Source organism: Zosterops lateralis (genome assembly GCF_965231275.1).
Source record: "Zosterops lateralis genome assembly, chromosome: 7".
Lineage (NCBI taxonomy): Eukaryota > Metazoa > Chordata > Aves > Passeriformes > Zosteropidae > Zosterops > Zosterops lateralis.
This window is the reverse complement of record NC_139767.1, coordinates 23303704-23317917: the sequence shown is the minus strand read 5'-3', so window position 1 is coordinate 23317917 and position 14214 is coordinate 23303704. Positions and strand designations below refer to the sequence as shown.

Here is a 14214-nt window from a genome sequence, read left to right as displayed (position 1 = left end):
GTCCCCCCCGCCGGTCCCCCAGCGTCGCCTGCGCGCTGGCAGCCAGGCAGGGAGCACCGTGCCCGCCCCTGTCCTGCAGTGCTTGGGTGGGAGCCAGCTCCGACACGCTCCCCCTCCTCCCCCTCCTCCCCCTCCTCCTTCTCCTCCTCCTCCTTCTCCTCCTTCCGCACACGGGGCTCGGGGCTTGGCACCTCCGGCGCTCCCCCGCCTGTGCTCCGGGCACAGCATCCCCTGGGGTGGGTGACAGACCTTAGCGGGGTCCCCCGCTCCAGAGCCGTTAGTTTTGGGGGTGCAGGAGGTCGCACACCGTGGGTTCGATCGTAGCTTAATCCGCGACCCTCGCCCCAACCCTGCCTCAGTTTCCTTACAGCACCCCCTGCCCACCCCTAGCCCTAAGTGGTCGTGCCTACACAGGGGCGGGAGGGATGGGCCTTTGCTACCCCTCTCCAGTCCTGCTTGTATCCCACCAAGCCTCTCCTCAGGAGCCTGAGGACACAATCAGGGGCTCCTCACACAGCCCCTTTCCAGTGGAGTCCCTTCCCCAAAGCCTGCCTGACTGATGCACTGTCCTGTGGGCACAGAATTAACGTGGAGAACCTCTCACTGCAGGACAGCTCAAAACCGCCCCAGGCACCTCCACCTTGCCATGGGGTTTGCACAGCGCAGGGGAACAGAGTAACAGGGTGGGTACAGTCCCTGGGGCACCACACACCCATCGAGGCAGTGCCAAGAGGAGCAGGCAACAGAACCCCTGGATGCTGCCATGATGCCAGGCTGATGCCGGGCAAAGGCCCATCCCCACGGGGCAGCTGCTGGTGCCAAGCGTGGGCAGCGGCCGTGCCAGGCATGGGCACTAATTGCATTTGCCTTGGGAAGCCTCCTAACAAACAGTAGCATCAGGGTGGGGTGCAGGAAGTTTGGGTGGTCCCCCACACTTCATGGCTGTCCCCCACAGCTCTTGTCTGGCACCCTGGGGGTGGCAGAGGGCTGGCGGGCAGAGGGGGCCAGTGAGCCTCAGGGAGGTGACATCACCGCTGGCTCCATGGTCCCCCACCCCCATTTAATTAGCAGATGGCCCCCGGCCCCCCCCTCCCGGCAGGCAGCACCAGGCCTGTGCAGGGCCATTAGCTTTATTGGCTGCGCTGAACCAGGGCCAGGCCTCGTTAATTGAATTGCACCCACGCCAAGGATGGGTGAAAGTCTTCTCTGCCCCCCAGCCCCCAGCACCCCCGCCCTGGCCCTTGGCTGGGGCAGGGAGAGGGGACCCTGCTGCCAGGCTGCCGCAGTGGCACAGCGGGCAGGGGCACGTCCCCCCTGCAGGTGTTGGGGTCTTGCTCTTGTAGTGCCTGGCACGGGGCACAGGGGTGGATGCAATGAAGGGCACACACGCTGCCCTCTCAGCCTCGCACCCACACCAGCCACACATGTGCAGCCTGCACCCACACACCAGCCACATAGCTGTGCTCCCACAGCCTGCACACACGGGCAATCACACACACACCTGCACATGCACACACACACACATGACCCCAGCACAGTGGGCTGGTGCTCCACTGCCACTCAACACCCTGCCCACACCCCTATTCAATATGGGGTGCTGTGCCACATGCCCACAGTGCCACACACTGCAGGGTGGCACGGGGCAATGGGGTGCTGAGGAGGTTGGGGTCACCCCAAGTACTGCCACTGCCTCCTCTATGCTCCCCAGCTGTACCTACAGGCCAACACCCACCCGGGAGCCAGGGGGGTGCTGGGAGGCCCAGGCTCTCACTCAGCTTTACTTCCTACTTTCACTTTGGTGCCGAGCGAGGCCTGGCCAGAGGGACACGGGTGTCCCCCAAGACATCCAGGTGGCACAGGTAGGGGCAGCATGCGCTACAAGGAGAGGCTCAGCAAAGGACAGGACATAGGCATCACTGTGGCCATCCATCAAGATGGTGATGGGGAGCAGGATGGCAGTGGGTCCCCCTGCCTGGACTGGTGGGATGGGCTAGCACCACCTCTGACATCCCCTCCACAGCGGTTTCTCAGTCCCCAGTCCAGAAGGAGCCCGCAGGATAGGGCTGACACAGTACAGGGGTCCAGGCACACTGAATGAGGTGCACTGCTGGGTTGGGGGCTCTCTAACAAGAGGGAGCCTTTTCCAGAATGCTCTGGGAAAAGCTTCCACACTGGCTCCGGGTACAGCCCCCATGTGGAGGCCAGATGACTGGGGAGGGTTGTGGTCCTTCTTGGCGGGGCTGCAGCTCCTGTGCCCAGGAGCTGTTGTGCCTGGGGGTGGCCCCTGTGCCAGGGTCTGCTGCTGGCTGCTTCTAGTGGAGCATGGGTCCTGAACCGTCTCCACAAAAACGTTCTAAATTTCCATTCATATTGAAGAGCACCAGGGGCCCCCATGCTTGACACTGTCCTTCCTATGCCCCTGCAAAAGTTGCATAGGGGGACCAGCCTTGCTGACCCTTTCCCCAGAACTGGCACCCCCCCAAACCAGGAGCTAGATGCTGCGGGCTAAGCTGCAGTGTCTGATGTGATGTGGGTTGGGCAGGCTGTGGCTTCTGCACCCCACCGACCTCCCACACTTCCTCCTGCCCAAGGTACAAAAGGAGAAGCAGGCAGGCACAGCGTGGGCACAGGGACATGTCAGCGGACCCACAGCACTCAGGAACTGCCTCAGGGCACCCCACAGCTCCTGGACACAGGTAAGGGGCTTCTCTTCCCAGGGGAAACTGAGGTACAAGTAGGGTGGGCAGATGCAGAGATAGCTCATCCAAGGTCTCTCAAGGGCACAGGAATGGGAATGCAGGCAGCCCAAGATCTGTGTCTGCTCTCTCACTCTGCCGTGGTAGACAGCACAGGGCACTCACACACTTGGGCACATTTGGGCACACTGGTGCACTCACCCCTGTGAGTGTACATGCACTCTGCTGGCCACAGCCCCTTTCCCCCCCCCCCCCCCCACACACATATGTGGTGCCCCACACCAGCCAGACACCACCTGCAGTGACAAGTCACAGACCTGCCACCTCCATGGGCTAGTTTCCCCACCCTGTCCCCAAGCTGCCACGTACCCCAAAATCAATCCCCTGCACTGTGCCCTCTGGCCCCCCATCTCATGCCCACAGCTTGCCCAAACCCCATGCCAGCCATGCAGGCAACATACTGTGCCAGAGGGTTCTGCCTAGGAAGCTGAGCTATGGGGGGCTGCATGTCAGGGGTGGTGTGCTCCCTTGCTCAACCACCTAGGACCCCTCGCATTGTCCATTATGTGACTGAGGGAAGCGAGAGCAGAAGCAAAAGCATCACTTCCTCTGCACCAAACCCACATCCTGAATCCTGGTAGACAGGCATAAGGACAGGGACACACTAGGGACGTGGTGGGCTCAGCTCCAGGAACTCCCCAAGGAATGAAGGCTGAGGACATACAGGGGCAGGGCAGATGGACAATTAAGAGAGTGCAGAATGGGACGCCTTTGTCTACTCTATCTGCTCTGGCCTATGTAGTGGAGGAACATGGGCAGGGTAAGGGGTGCCTAAACCTACCCCCTCTCACCATAACAGCAGACAGCTCTGGGGTAGAGCTGGGGGGGAGGACTCTCTCTGGGACAGGGAGTTTGGGGATGCCAGGGGAGTGCCAGCCTAGAACCTCTCATCACTAGCCCTGCCTCTGCAGATCCCTGTGAACAGCCATGGCAGGGGAAGGGGAGCTCAACCGTGTCATCAAGGACCTGCAGAGTAAGTGTGCCAACCAGTCCCCTGCCAGCATATTCCCTGCAGTGTACATCTCACTCTGGCCATGACAGATCCCTTCTTGCACCCAAGTCATGGGCAGTAGGGGTATCACTGCCAGGAGTGCTCCAGAGAATCCCTGTGCCAACCCTGCCACTTCTGCCTGTTCTCTTCCTCACTGCCAGCCCCTGGGAACCAGCAGTGCCCAGGAGGTGGCTATGCTCCTTGCTCCCCCTGCTCCCCTCCTTCATCCCAGGGCAAGTTCCTCTTTCTCTTTGAAGGAAAGGAGGCTCAGTGGGGGATCTTATCACTCTCTACAACTATCTGAAATGAGGTTGCAGCCAGGAGGGAGTCAGTCTCTTCTCCCCAGTTACAATGGTTAGGACAAGAGGAAATGGTCTCAAGTTGTGCCAGAAGAGGTTTAGATTGGATATTAGGAAAAATTTCTTCATGGAAATGTTTATCAAGCATTGGAACAGGCTACTCAGGGAAGCAGTGCGGTCACCACCCACGGAGGTATTTAAAAGATGTGTAGATGTGTCATTTGGGTACATGGTTTCCTGGTGAATGTTGCAGTGTGCATTTTGGGTTTTCTAAAGTTTCTGTAGGTTTTTGTTGAAGAAACCATAGGTGGATTTGGAAGTGGTGGGTTAATGACTGAATTCAATCTTAAAGGTCTATTCCAACTTAGATTCTATGATTCTATGATTTTATCCACCATCAGAAATCCTGGAGCCAGGAGTTGTGAGGCAGTGGGGAGAGGGGTAGGATGGGGGAGGGTGCCATGCCAGCCCAGCCCTGCCATCCTGCAGAGACCGTGGCCGAGCTGAAATGCAGCTACCAGGAGCAGAACTTGCCGGTGACAGACGGGAGCCGGGAGCTGCACAGCCTCTGTGCCCAGCTAGAGTTCCTCCTCCAGGTACTGCTGCTCCTCCATCTCTGCTGCTCCCTGCCTCCTTTCCCCTTAGGCACAGCTGAGAGCAGAAGGGACCCTGTGTTAACCATTCAGGGGATGGATTAACCCCACCCAGCATTGTCTGGCCCTGGGCATCCCCAGCCACCTGGACCAGGCTGTCCCTTGTCCACATGTGTAATTACATGTGCTGCAAAAGGGAAATTGAGGTATAGAGCCAGTGAAGAGAGGGACACCTGGACCAACCCTGCTGGGGGAGCTGGCTGGCTTCCAGCCCCACAGGGGCAGTCTGAGGAGAGCAGGGGACACTCCCAAAAAAGAAAGTCCATCCAAGCTTGTACCTCTGCCAGTTTGACCTCAAGGAGAAGAGGAGCTTCTTTGGGCAGCGCAAGGACTATTGGGACTTCTTGTGCCAGGGCCTAGCACGGTGCCGGCAGGAGCATGAAGGCATTCACTTCGTCACCTCCCTGGACAAGGTGGGCATGGGCTGGTGGGATACCCAGGGACTTGTGCACACACATGGGCTTTTGATTGCTTGTGGGTGCATATGCACCTGTGCACAGGCACACGCTCACCTGGGCACCAAGCATTCACCCACTGGGGCTATAAAGAGTTTTGTCCCCTCTGGGATCCCCACTGCACCCCAGCCCTAGTCCTGGGGACCCTTTTTACCCCTACATAAGCTGAGAGAGAGTTGGCGGGGGGGGGGGGGGGGCAGACTGGAGTGACAGGGATTGATAACCCCCTCTCCCCTGCAGCTAAAGACTCCTGTGGGCAGGGGCCGAGCCTTTCTGCGGTACTGCCTGGTGCACCGGCAGCTGGCAGAGTCCCTGCAGCTCTGCCTCCTCGACCCTGAGAGCCTCTGGTGAGAGCAGGGGCACAGTGAGGGGATGCTCGTGGTGGTGGGGGACATGGCCAGGGTGGGCAGTGCCCTGCAGCACCCAGTCAGCAGAGGTGCTGCAGGCATGTGTACCTGTCCAGGGCATAGAGGGATGCATGAGCCTGTTTTGTGGTTGCAGTGAGTGGTACTACGCCCGTAGCCCCTTCCTGAGCCCCAAACGGCGAGCAGAGATCCTGGGCAGCCTCTACGAGCTGGACTATGTCACCTTCCACCTGGCCCTGTACAGGGGTGACCTGGACTCCGCCTGGCCCATGTTCTCTGAGTGAGCTTGGGGACACTTGGGGGCACCAGGGGCATTGGCAGCACTGGGCGTGTCAAGGGCATCAGAGGCATCTGGGGCTTAGCATTGCAGAGAAGCATGTGTGCATTGCCCACACAGCACTCCAGATGTGCCAGCTCTCCATACGTGGCCCCAGGAGGGCACAGTCACTGGCACCAGCATGCACACCCTGCCTGTGCATGCAAACATGCCACATGCTTATGTACACACACACAGAGCCATCCTCTGCCAAGTATATCCCTGCTGCAACACTGTGACAGTGTGACATCTGACACACAGGGACACATGTATGTGCTTGCACACCCTGTCCTGCTGCCCCCTAAATTCCTAAAGGCTGGCTGTGCCCAGGGAGCTTAAATGGAGGGTGGTGATGTCCTATTCACTTTGGGGGTGACCCGGTAGTCCTGAGCCCTGTGTCCCCTCTAGGCCACTGCTACGGCCCAGCCCGGTGATCAGGAGCAGCCCAGCAAAGACAGCCCTGCAGACAGACAGACAGACTGTGGCACATGGATCATCCGATGGCTTTGGCTATCCCACGGTGGCAATCCATGGGGCACCAGCCCATCCGTGCCCACCCACTTTGGGTGCCCTGCAGGCAGGGAGTGTGGAAATGGAAGAGGGAGATATAGAGGATGGGGAGGTGAAGAAGGACATGGAAGAAAAGGATGAAGAGGAGGTGGAGAAGGATGACAGTGAGGATACAAAGGCGGTGAAGGTGGAGAATGTGGAAGTGGACGTGAAGAAGGACATGGAGGAGGATTTGGAAGAGAAGGATGAAGAGCTGGAGGAGGATAAGAAGGCCATGAAATATGTGGATGTAGAGGAACTGGAGGGTGCACATGGCACTGGCAAAGCAGCCCAGACTGATGGTGCTGGAGAGCCTGGCATGTCCCCACTGTCCACTGGCGCAAGGTGCATGCCGGGGTCCCTGTCACTGGTGCCCAGGCAGCCAGGTGGGACAGAGGAATCCCTGCAGGCACTGGTGTCCCATCTGAGGGCTGAGCTGGGTCAGCGTGAGGCGGCAGCACAGGCGCTGGCGGCGCGGCTGGAGCGGGTGGAGCTGCAGCACCGGCGGCAGGAGGAGGGCAGTGCCCGGCGGGCCCAGCTGTGGGCACGCGAGGCTGAGGCTCTGCGGGAAACCAACACCTTCCTGGAGCGGGCACTGGGGGCAGCGCTGGCAGCCGGGGACCCGGGCGCACTGGCGCGGGCACAGGAGGAGGCACGGGGCTGGCAAGAGGTGGCAGAGGAGCGGGGTACCGAGCTGGCCAGGGTGCTGGCAGAGGCGGCGGCGCTGACCTCGCGCCTGCAGGAATGCCAGGAAGCGCTGGTGGCGGCAGGACGGACGGACACGATGGAGGATGCTGGTACCTCAAATGAGGCGGCTGCCGTGAAGGAGGTGCTGCGGCAGGCACTGGAGCTTGCCCGTGGTTCCCAGGAGCCCCCATCAGCCCTCCAGGCAGAAGGGGAGCCCAGCACGGTCACCAGCATGGCCATGGTATGGGCAAGTCCAAGGGGATCCCGTGGTGGGGTGGGGGTTTGGAGTCCAGGATTGAGCCCCCGCTCTCCCCCAGCGCTTGGCCAGCCTGGCTGCCGCAGCACACGAGGAGACCTGGCAGAGCCGGCAGCAGCTCCAGGCCCAGCGACAGGAGATGGCACGGCTGCAGGAAGAGCTCAGCAGGTTGGGCAGGGACCCCTACTTCCACCGCCCATCACTCCACAGTGGGACCTCCTATCTCCGCCTGCCACATGGTTTCCCCTGGGGCGCCCAATGATGTCCTGCTTGGACACAGCCCAACAGCAGCTGGGGATTGGCAGGGGGAGGGAGGGAAGGATTTGAGGGGGGAGGACTGGAGGGAGGGGTCAGTTTGGGACTGATAGGTAGGTGGAGGGGTAGGTGGGCAGAGAGTTGGAGTGGTTTGGCGTTAGTAGATAGAGGGAAGGAGGGATCAATTTAGGATGAATGGATGGAGATGGGACGGTGGATGGAGAGAGACACAGGGATGAATTTGGGGTGAGTAGATGGGTGGGTGGGCAGAAGGCCAGGGGTACGGATGTGGAAAAGGATGGATGAACAGTGGGGAAACGGATGGGTGGCAGATGGCAAAGTGGCTATGAAGATGGGGAGAGAGCTTGAGGATGGAAGAGCAACAGCAGAGAAAAGAAGGGAGGGAGGAAAGGAGGGAGGGAGGGAACGAGGGAGAGAGGGAGGGAGGAACCAGCAGCGGGAGGTTTATCCGCATGCATGGAGGGATGGAGAGACGACCAGCTGAGAGACAGCGGGACCGTGTCGCCCCTGCCCCGCTCCAGGGCCCGGCAGGACGGTGAGCGCTGGGCATCGGCGCTGCAGCGGGCGCAGCGGGAGGCGCTGGAGCGGGAGGCCACGCGCGGCGCCGAGCAGGCACGGCAGCAGGAGCTCATCCGCGACATGAAGGGGCGCCTGCTGGAGCTGCTGCGGTGAGAGCCCCGGGGATTTCCATGCAAGGGCAAGGGGACCCAAACCCCTTTGCCCAGAGGAGGGCACCAGAGCCCAGGAAAATCCAGGGCTGACCTCTCCCCTCCCGCAGGGAGAAAGATGCCCTGTGGCAGAAGACAGAGGGCATTGACACCCCGATGCCCAGTCCGGTGCCCCGCGACCCAGGGTTGTGTGCCCGCTGCCACAAGGATTTCCGCCTCCTCTCCCGGCGGTACAACTGCAGGTGGGCTATGGGGGAATTGGGGGTGGCACTGGCACAGTGCAGGGATGGCTCAGCTCTCACCTCCTCCTCTCTCAGCAGGCTGTGCCAGGGCAAGGTGTGCCATACGTGCTCCGTGGACATGGGCAAGCACGGCCGCTGCTGCCTGATTTGCTACCAGCAAAGGCACCCACAGGCAACGTGAGTGGGGACACCCTGGCACGGTGGCTGGGACACCTCCTGCCCTGGCTGCCTCCTCTTGGACTTACTGGGTACCCAAGTGCCCGGGACCTGCATGCAGGTCCTGCTGCCCAACATTTTGGGTTTGACATGTGTCTTTCTTGCGGCTGGTCCACAAAGAGGAAAACTATTCATTTCTGCTACCCCTGTGGCTTCCGTGTCATCTATCAGTCACTGCCAGATTGACGCTTGGGTTGGGTGCAGGCTGGGGAATGCTGACATGGGTATGTTCAAACCCTCCTGGGGGGAAACAATCCCCAAAAAGGGTGTCCTAGCTGCATCCAGTGTGAGCCACTGCCTGCACCATCCCACAATGGGAAGAGTAGACAGCTCTTGGCCAACAGCCCTGGCTTCCTATCACGCTGCAAGAAACCACTTGGGCAAGAGGTTTCTCAGATGAAAAGGTGATGGGCTGTCCTTGCTCAGCACCCCCACTGACTCTGCTCTGCCCCAAGTCCCCAGGGTTCCCATGTGGGTGCTGGGGACCCCCATACCCACCCAAAAGCCAGCACATGGGTGACATCTGCTGATGTCCCCATGGTTATGAACCCCTAGGAACCTGGATCCAGGTCAATGGAGGAGCAGTATGGGACTCCAGTGGAGAGATCCGTAGGTGTGCTGGGGCAGGAATACTGAGGCCTGGCACACAGAGTGGCAGGAGTGTCCCCAGCAGGGTCACAGTCCCTTCTTCAGCTCCTCGACCCCACTCAAGTGTCAGCCCCAGTTGCCCAAGCCAGGGCGGAAACATCCCGGTTGTGTAAGGGACAGGTTCCCAGTCCTTTGCACAACAATGTCCTGACACCATGGTTGGGGGGGAGCAGGGGTGCCTGGGGTGCTGGCACCCTTCAGGCAGGGGTCACAGGGCTGGCTCAGTGTGAGGGGCTGCTCAGAGATCTTTCAGTGATTTGCTCTGCTGGGGTTGACATTAGGGTTAGGAAGGGAATGACTTTGTCCCCAGGTGGGATAGGCTCCACATAGAGACCTCTGTACCATTGAAGTGCCAGAACCTGTCTGGGGAGCTGTAGGAAGCAAAACCTGGACTTGGGTCCCCTGTGGGGATGCACAGGATGCCAAACCCTGTCCAGGAAGAAGGGTTACCCACACTCTGACAGGCTCAGCAGGCACCACTGTTTTGGCACTGTTCCCAGAGAGGTGCCCTGGCCCTGTCCTGCCATCTCCCTTCCCTTGGCAAAGAGGAGCCAGACATGAGTGACCAGCCCACTAATTCCTTTATTGCTGGACGGTCATCAGGTAGAAACACCATCCCCACAGCAGGCTCACAGAATCCCTGGGGTCACAGGCTTTGCTCCAAATGGAGGGAAGGGTGGACACCTCACATCATTCTGCTGGCAATGGAGTCCTACCACCTTGCCACCCAAGCCCCCTTCAAGTTGGGGTCCAGCATCCAGTGGTGGCTCTGCCCATCCCCATGGTATCACCACTCACATTCCAGGGGAGCTGGATGAAGATGGTGAGGTGTGTGGGGTGCTGGGATGTTGCTTTGATTTTTCAGCCTTCTGATGTTTTCATTTTTGGCCTGGAGAGTTCCCACACATTGTAACAAAACCAAAGACTGATATTTTGTAAGCATGCATTCCTTTCCAGGGGGAAGGACAAATTGATGAACTTTTGAGTTGATCACTGGGGTCAGAGAGGTATTACTCCCATCCTCTAATCTTTGTCTAAATTCTAAAGACTATATATGTTGAAATCTTCAAATAAACTTCTCTTCTTTCTCATCTCACATCCTGACGAGTGATTGTAGTTCTTTTTGTGTCCACTTGTGACACTGGCACCTGCTGATACCCACAAGGGCTGGGTCCCAGAAGGGCTCAGAGGGTGGTGGATGTATTGCCAGAGGTGGAGGCATAGGAAGCGCGGCCATAGCGGGCAACAGCATCCTTGCTGATCAGCCCACGCTGCGCCAGGATCTTGAGGAAGCTGTTGCGAAACTTTTGACCGATGAAGGCATAGATGATGGGGTTGATGCAGCTGTGGGCAAAGCCCAGGACCTGTGTGACAGAGAGGGCTGTGTCGATGCAGTTCCTCCTGTCACAGGTCTCGGCAATGGCCCTTGTCCTCATGAGGGTGTCGCTCACCAGTGTGATGTTGTAGGGCAGCCAGCAGACAAGGAAGACCAGCACCACAGCAAAGATGACCTTCATGGCCCGCTGCTTCTGAGCATTCTTGGTCTGTAGGAGGGTGTGGATGGTGACACCATAGCAGAAGAGCATCACCAGGAGGGGCAAGAGAAAGCCGAATGTCTGCGGCAGGATCCGCAGCACTACCCTCCACTTGGCCGTGTCCTCACCGCTGATGCGCTCATAGCACACGGTTCCATTGTTGGGTGAGCGGAAAGCCTCACGGAAGAGCAGCACAGGCAGGGAGAGCAGAATGGAGAAGACCCAGATGCCCAGGCAGACAAACTTCACCCAGTGCCTCTTCTCAGTGGCAGCCCGGGTGGCGTAGACGATGGCCAGGTAGCGGTCCACGCTAATGCAGGCCAGCAGAAGGATGCCGCTGTAGAAGTTGGCTTCCTGCAGCACAGAGATGGCTTTGCACATCACAGTGCCAAAGACCCACTCGTGCGCTCGGTAAGCTGCCCAAAGCGGCAGGCTCAAAGCAAAGAGCAGGTCTGCCACAGCCAGGTTGAGCAGGTAGACGTCAGTGACGGAGCGGCTGGTGTGGCTGGAGGTCACCACCAGCACCACCAGCCCATTCCCCACCACACTGAGGATGAAGACAAGGCAGTAGATCACCGCCACCATGTACTTGTTGAGGGCAGAACTTTCAGGCCGGCACGGAGAGGATGAAATAGCAGTGTCAGGCATGGCTGTGCTGTAGTCATAGGTGTAGTTGTAAAGGCTGAGGATGTTGGAGAAATCCCCACTGTAGGACAAGGATTCCATTTTGCCTGTGGAGCACAAAATGGCATGAGTGTGGGGTGGCAGTGTTCTGGACCAGGGGTGATAGCATCCCTGGATCCTCTGGCATTTCCATTGTCCCCCAGGACCCCTCAAAGCCAGTGGGCAGCTGTCCTTCATCACTCCACTGTGACAGGACACAGCTTCCACCCTGTGCCGGGTAATGGTCAATGCTGCAGGCAGACACTGTTCCTTATATGCCCCTTTGTAAAATACCCCCAGCATGCCTCAGTCTCCTGCATTTCACCCCAATCCTCTCCCTTTCCTGACTCCTGTGGAGGAAGGGGTTCCCCCATAGATTGACCACTTCTCAGTTTGGGGGGCTTCCCCATCAATGTAGCATCACATCCCTCCAGGAGACACCTGGTTTCTCCAGAAATCCTGGGCTCCCCTGATTACTGTGGGTCCTTCAAAAGCCTCTCAGCTCTTTGGGCATCTCAGAGCCCCTCAGGCACCTCTAAAGTTCTCCAAGTACCCCTGTATCCCTCCAGCCTCTCCACCCTCTTAAGCCTTGCTGCTGTGATGCCTGGAATGGAGCTGCCCCTCCTGCCACCTCAGCCAGCAGCAAGGCTGTGGTATCAATGCCTGGGGCAGGCAGCACTCAAGATCTGAAAGTGTTTTTGTGCCCTTCTTCCACCTCCTGGTCTTGCTCCTGCGGGAGGGGTTTCAAGCCCCGGACGGAAAGACATGTCACACTTTCCAAGCAGCTTTGGAAATATTGCATCTCTGGTTTTCCTGTTGCTCTGCTGGGCAGTGCCATGTCCCCCCGTGCTTGGCCTCAGTGGGGAAATCACAGGTGGCAGTCACTTTTCCTGTCTCCTCACACATAGGAGATAGTGAACTTGTTCTATTTCTGCCTCCCCAGAGACCACCAGCTTTCAGTCTTTTCCCAGAATGGATCTGGATTCTTGTTTCACACCGGCTTCACCCCTCTGTCCCATTTCTGAGCCCCCAACCCCTCCAGGGCTTGGAGATGCCAGGACTGCCTTCGGGTGTCGAGTCCCAGACCCCTGGGTGTCCCCAGCTCCAAGCTGGAGCCAAAATCATCCCTGGAACCAACTTTCTCCTTTTGCCTGATGTGAATTCCCTGATGCAGCTGGGCTGGTGCTGCTGCCCAGAAAAATCTCTCCCTGGCTCTGCTGTGTCCTCTCTTGAGTGATCCAGGGATGAAAATCCTGGGATGGTTATCCCCGGGTGGTGATGCTGGATGCTGAGGCATCAGCATCCTGGAGGACCACAAGCAGGGATGCAGCCAGTGCTGATGGGGGAATGTCCTCCCAAGTGGGGCTGCCACAAGCACGGGGCAGAGCCTGATGCCAGTGCTTCCTCTCCATCTATTTCTGGCTGCTGCTTTCTGGCTCCCCACTCCAAAATTCTGCTGGTTCCTCTGGAACCGGGTATTCCCCAAGTATACCACGCACAGATATCCCACAGCTGGCCCAGATGGGGGAATGACAAGCACTCCATTTCCCCTCCTGACCCTGGAAGGGCAGAGGGACAATAGGGTGGCCCTGGGGCTCACAGTGGAGAGGAAAGAGGGACAGATCCTCCCAGCTCATTGCTGTGCAAGGAAATGGGAGCAGGCACTTTTTCCCTGCAGCACCCAAGGCTGATGTCCCTGCAGGCTATGGAGGGTTTGCACCCCAGATGAGCCCTCAGCACAGCCTTGGGTGCTCCCACCAACCACCTCCCTCTACCCTTGCACCAAGCAACCTCTTGGGCATCTAGAGCAGCCCACCCCAGCCCCCAGCCTGCTCCACATGCGAAGGGGCTCAGATGGGTGCTGTGAGGCTGTCAAAGCCCAAGGAAAGCCACAATCTCCAGTGGTGCTCCCCATGGACTCACTGCTTGCTGCTGTCGCTGTCCCCTCCGATGTGGGGTCTTCTCCTGATCCAAAGTTGTTTCTCACTGGGAGGCACACAGGCACAGGTTTAAATCCAGCTGTCACTCCCAAAGGGCTCCAGTACAAAGTGTGGTGGGATGCAGGGCAGCACCAGATCCAGGGCTCTCGCCAGCCAGAGGATCCCCCACCTGCGCCTGCTGCTGTGCCAGTACCCATTTCCTCCACCACCCAATTTATACTGCCCGGGGGGGAAATGTTGCGAAATCTCTCAGCATGAAGCAGAAGTGGCAGCCAAAGGGACTCTTCCCTGGTCCCTCTCAGATGCCTTTTGCAGGCCAAGGGGAGCCCAGAGCCCCCTGCCACCCACCTGTCCAGGATGTCCCAGGCCACGCTGCACTGGGGGTGCACCCAGGGGTTCACTGTCATTCCTGTGATCATGCACCCCAGGGGTCTCCAGCTGGGGTCTCCAATTTGTCCCCAGGCCCTCAATGGATGAGGGGATCCCCTTCAAGGCACCCCTGAGTGCTGCAGTCCCCCAGGAGAACAGAAGCTCTCCAAGGCCATGGCCAGTGGGTGATGGCAATGCAGGGCTCTGTGCTTCAGTTTCCCCATTGATAGACCAAGGGTGGTGTCAGCACTTGGGGGATGGACAGGGGAACTGCCAGGCTGGATTGCCCTCTGTTGGGGGTTGCTGTGGGGGACCCCCTCCACAGAGAGT

General features: G+C 58.9%; 2 protein-coding genes across 2 annotated transcripts; one reads left to right on the top strand and one right to left on the bottom strand.

Annotated features, from left to right (window-relative positions):
• Positions 1 to 2527: 2527 nt before the first annotated feature.
• RUFY4 (RUN and FYVE domain containing 4) lies at positions 2528 to 8837 on the top strand (the record flags this gene model as incomplete). The annotated part of the gene is given in 13 exon segments (XM_083865671.1): positions 2528 to 2561; positions 2564 to 2696; positions 3668 to 3674; positions 3678 to 3729; positions 4536 to 4642; positions 4987 to 5112; positions 5395 to 5501; positions 5656 to 5799; positions 6244 to 7312; positions 7389 to 7495; positions 8125 to 8271; positions 8382 to 8513; positions 8592 to 8837. Coding segments are annotated over 13 exon segments (2268 nt in total). The 3' UTR covers positions 8695 to 8837.
• A 1724-nt stretch (positions 8838 to 10561) lies between these two features.
• LOC310911635 (C-X-C chemokine receptor type 2-like) lies at positions 10562 to 11638 on the bottom strand (the record flags this gene model as incomplete). The annotated part of the gene is made up of 1 exon (XM_083865381.1): positions 10562 to 11638. The coding sequence occupies one exon, from the start codon at positions 11636 to 11638 to the stop codon at positions 10562 to 10564; it is 1077 nt and encodes a 358-aa protein (XP_083721507.1).
• Between the last annotated feature and the right edge of the window lie 2576 nt (positions 11639 to 14214).